Genomic DNA, 1,708 nt, shown 5'->3' with positions numbered 1-1,708 from the left:
ACCATGGTATGCTAATTATGTTAACTATCGGGCCACAGGTTCAATGCCAAAACATTGGACTAAGAAGTGAAGACAATAGTTTTTATCCCAACTTAAACAGTACATTGGGGATGAACCAGACCTTTTCAAATTGGTGTTGATCAGATTATTCGGCAACTCGACAGTGTATTCCTGAAACACGGGTGCTAAGGAATTTTGGCACATGCTCATTTATCAGCATGTGGTGGTCATTTCAATGGAAAAAAGGCGGGACGTGTTCTCACCTGTGGGTTTTATTGGCCTACGATTTTTAATTACGGAAATGAATATGCCTGCCATTGCCTTAATTGCAAAAAGATGGGTGGTATTTCAAAGAGGGATGAGATGCCCTTACAACCCATTTTGGTAATTGACATGTTCGATGTATGGTGAATTGACTTTATGGGCCCGTTTCCCAATTCGTGTGGGTATCTATATATCTTGGTGGCGGTGGATTATGTTTCGAAATGTGTCGAAGCAATTGCTACAAAAACCAATGATCATGTCGTGGTATGTAAGTTTGTTCAGTCTCATATATTTGCACGATTTGGGATTCCACCGGAGATTATAAGTGATGGTGGGTTTCATTTTAAACACTTCAATTTTGGGAAATTGTTGAAGCAATATAGCGTGAATCACCGAGTTGCTACTCCGTATCATCCGCAAACAAGTGAGCAAGTTAAAGTTTCCAATAGATAGATTGAGGAGATATTGGTCGATTAAGTTGGATGATGGTGTGGGTTGATAGGAAAGATGTCGATTAAGTTGGATGATGCGTTGTGGGCGTATCGAAACGCTTACAAAACTCCCATTGGTACAACTCCTATCGATTGGTGTATGGAAGGGCTTTTCACTTGCCAATGAAGTTAGCTCATCGTGCACTATGGGCAATTAGAAGTGTTAATGTGAACTATAATGAAGCGTGTGAACTAAGGAAGATAAAATTGTGCGAGTTAGAAGAAATTCGAGACGAGGCATTTGAATGAGCATCCGCATATAAAGAAAAACTAAAGAAAGCCCATGATGCTAAATTTAGAAAATGATCATTTGAAGAAGGGAAAAAGGTATGGTTGTATAATTCAAGACTTAAGCTTTTCCCCGGGAAGCTTAAAAGCAAGTGGATGGGTCCTTTTGTGATCACAAGAGTGGGTCGGTTTGGTGATGTGGAGATCGAAGACATTCAAGACCAAACAAATCAAGTAGTGAACGTGCATTGGCTCAAACCGTATTTGGAAGGAAAGAATATCAACATGCTTGAGGTTGATAAAGTGGGTTACATTTTCAGCCGTCGGATAATGTAATAAATCAAGAGGCCCAGGTTTGCTTAGTGTTAGTGTTAGTCGTAGTTGCTAGTTTTTTTCTTTCTCGCTTTTTCAATTTTTTCGTTTGCTTCATGGGCTATGTTTAACCCAAGTGTGGGGAAGTTCTTATGAATTTTCTCCGACACGGTGCTGGGACAACACGGGTTTTTATGGGAGGGGGGTAAGGTTTTTGGTAAAGTTTTGTAAAAAAAAAGGAAAAAAATAAAATAAAAAGAAAATTATAAAGATTTCCCATGTCCATAGTAAGCTACGGTGGACACCATATCCTACGGTGTAATTTAACCAAATATCCATGCCTACGCTGGCTGATATATGTCCACCGTGCATTTAAGGTGTCAGGTCTACCGTAAGCTACGGTGGTTACGGTA

At 39.8% G+C, this 1,708-nt stretch overlaps 1 protein-coding gene across 1 annotated transcript; it reads left to right on the top strand.

The window, feature by feature from the left end:
• Nucleotides 1–420: 420 nt before the first annotated feature.
• On the top strand, nt 421–882 carry LOC143557383 (uncharacterized). Its single transcript, XM_077046471.1, has 2 exons — nt 421–688; nt 767–882. Exons 1-2 carry the CDS (start codon nt 421–423, stop codon nt 880–882), a joined length of 384 nt encoding a protein of 127 aa, XP_076902586.1.
• Nucleotides 883–1,708: the final 826 nt, after the last annotated feature.

The sequence above is a fragment of the Bidens hawaiensis genome, unplaced genomic scaffold (assembly GCF_021521415.1).
Source record: "Bidens hawaiensis isolate Kalapana, Puna unplaced genomic scaffold, B.hawaiensis_p1.1 tig00018951_1, whole genome shotgun sequence".
Lineage (NCBI taxonomy): Eukaryota > Viridiplantae > Streptophyta > Magnoliopsida > Asterales > Asteraceae > Bidens > Bidens hawaiensis.
The sequence above is the reverse complement of the archived record's forward strand: the minus strand, read 5'-3'. Positions and strand labels throughout refer to the sequence as shown.

Excerpts from the sequence above, each read along its gene's own strand:
- LOC143557383 (XM_077046471.1), top strand. The coding sequence starts at position 421 with ATGGGCCCGTTTCCCAATTCGTGTGGGTATCTATATATCTTGGTGGCG. Across the intron at positions 689-766 it reads TCCGTATCATCCGCAAACAA|GAAAGATGTCGATTAAGTTG; the intron begins GTGAGCAAGTTA and ends GTGGGTTGATAG.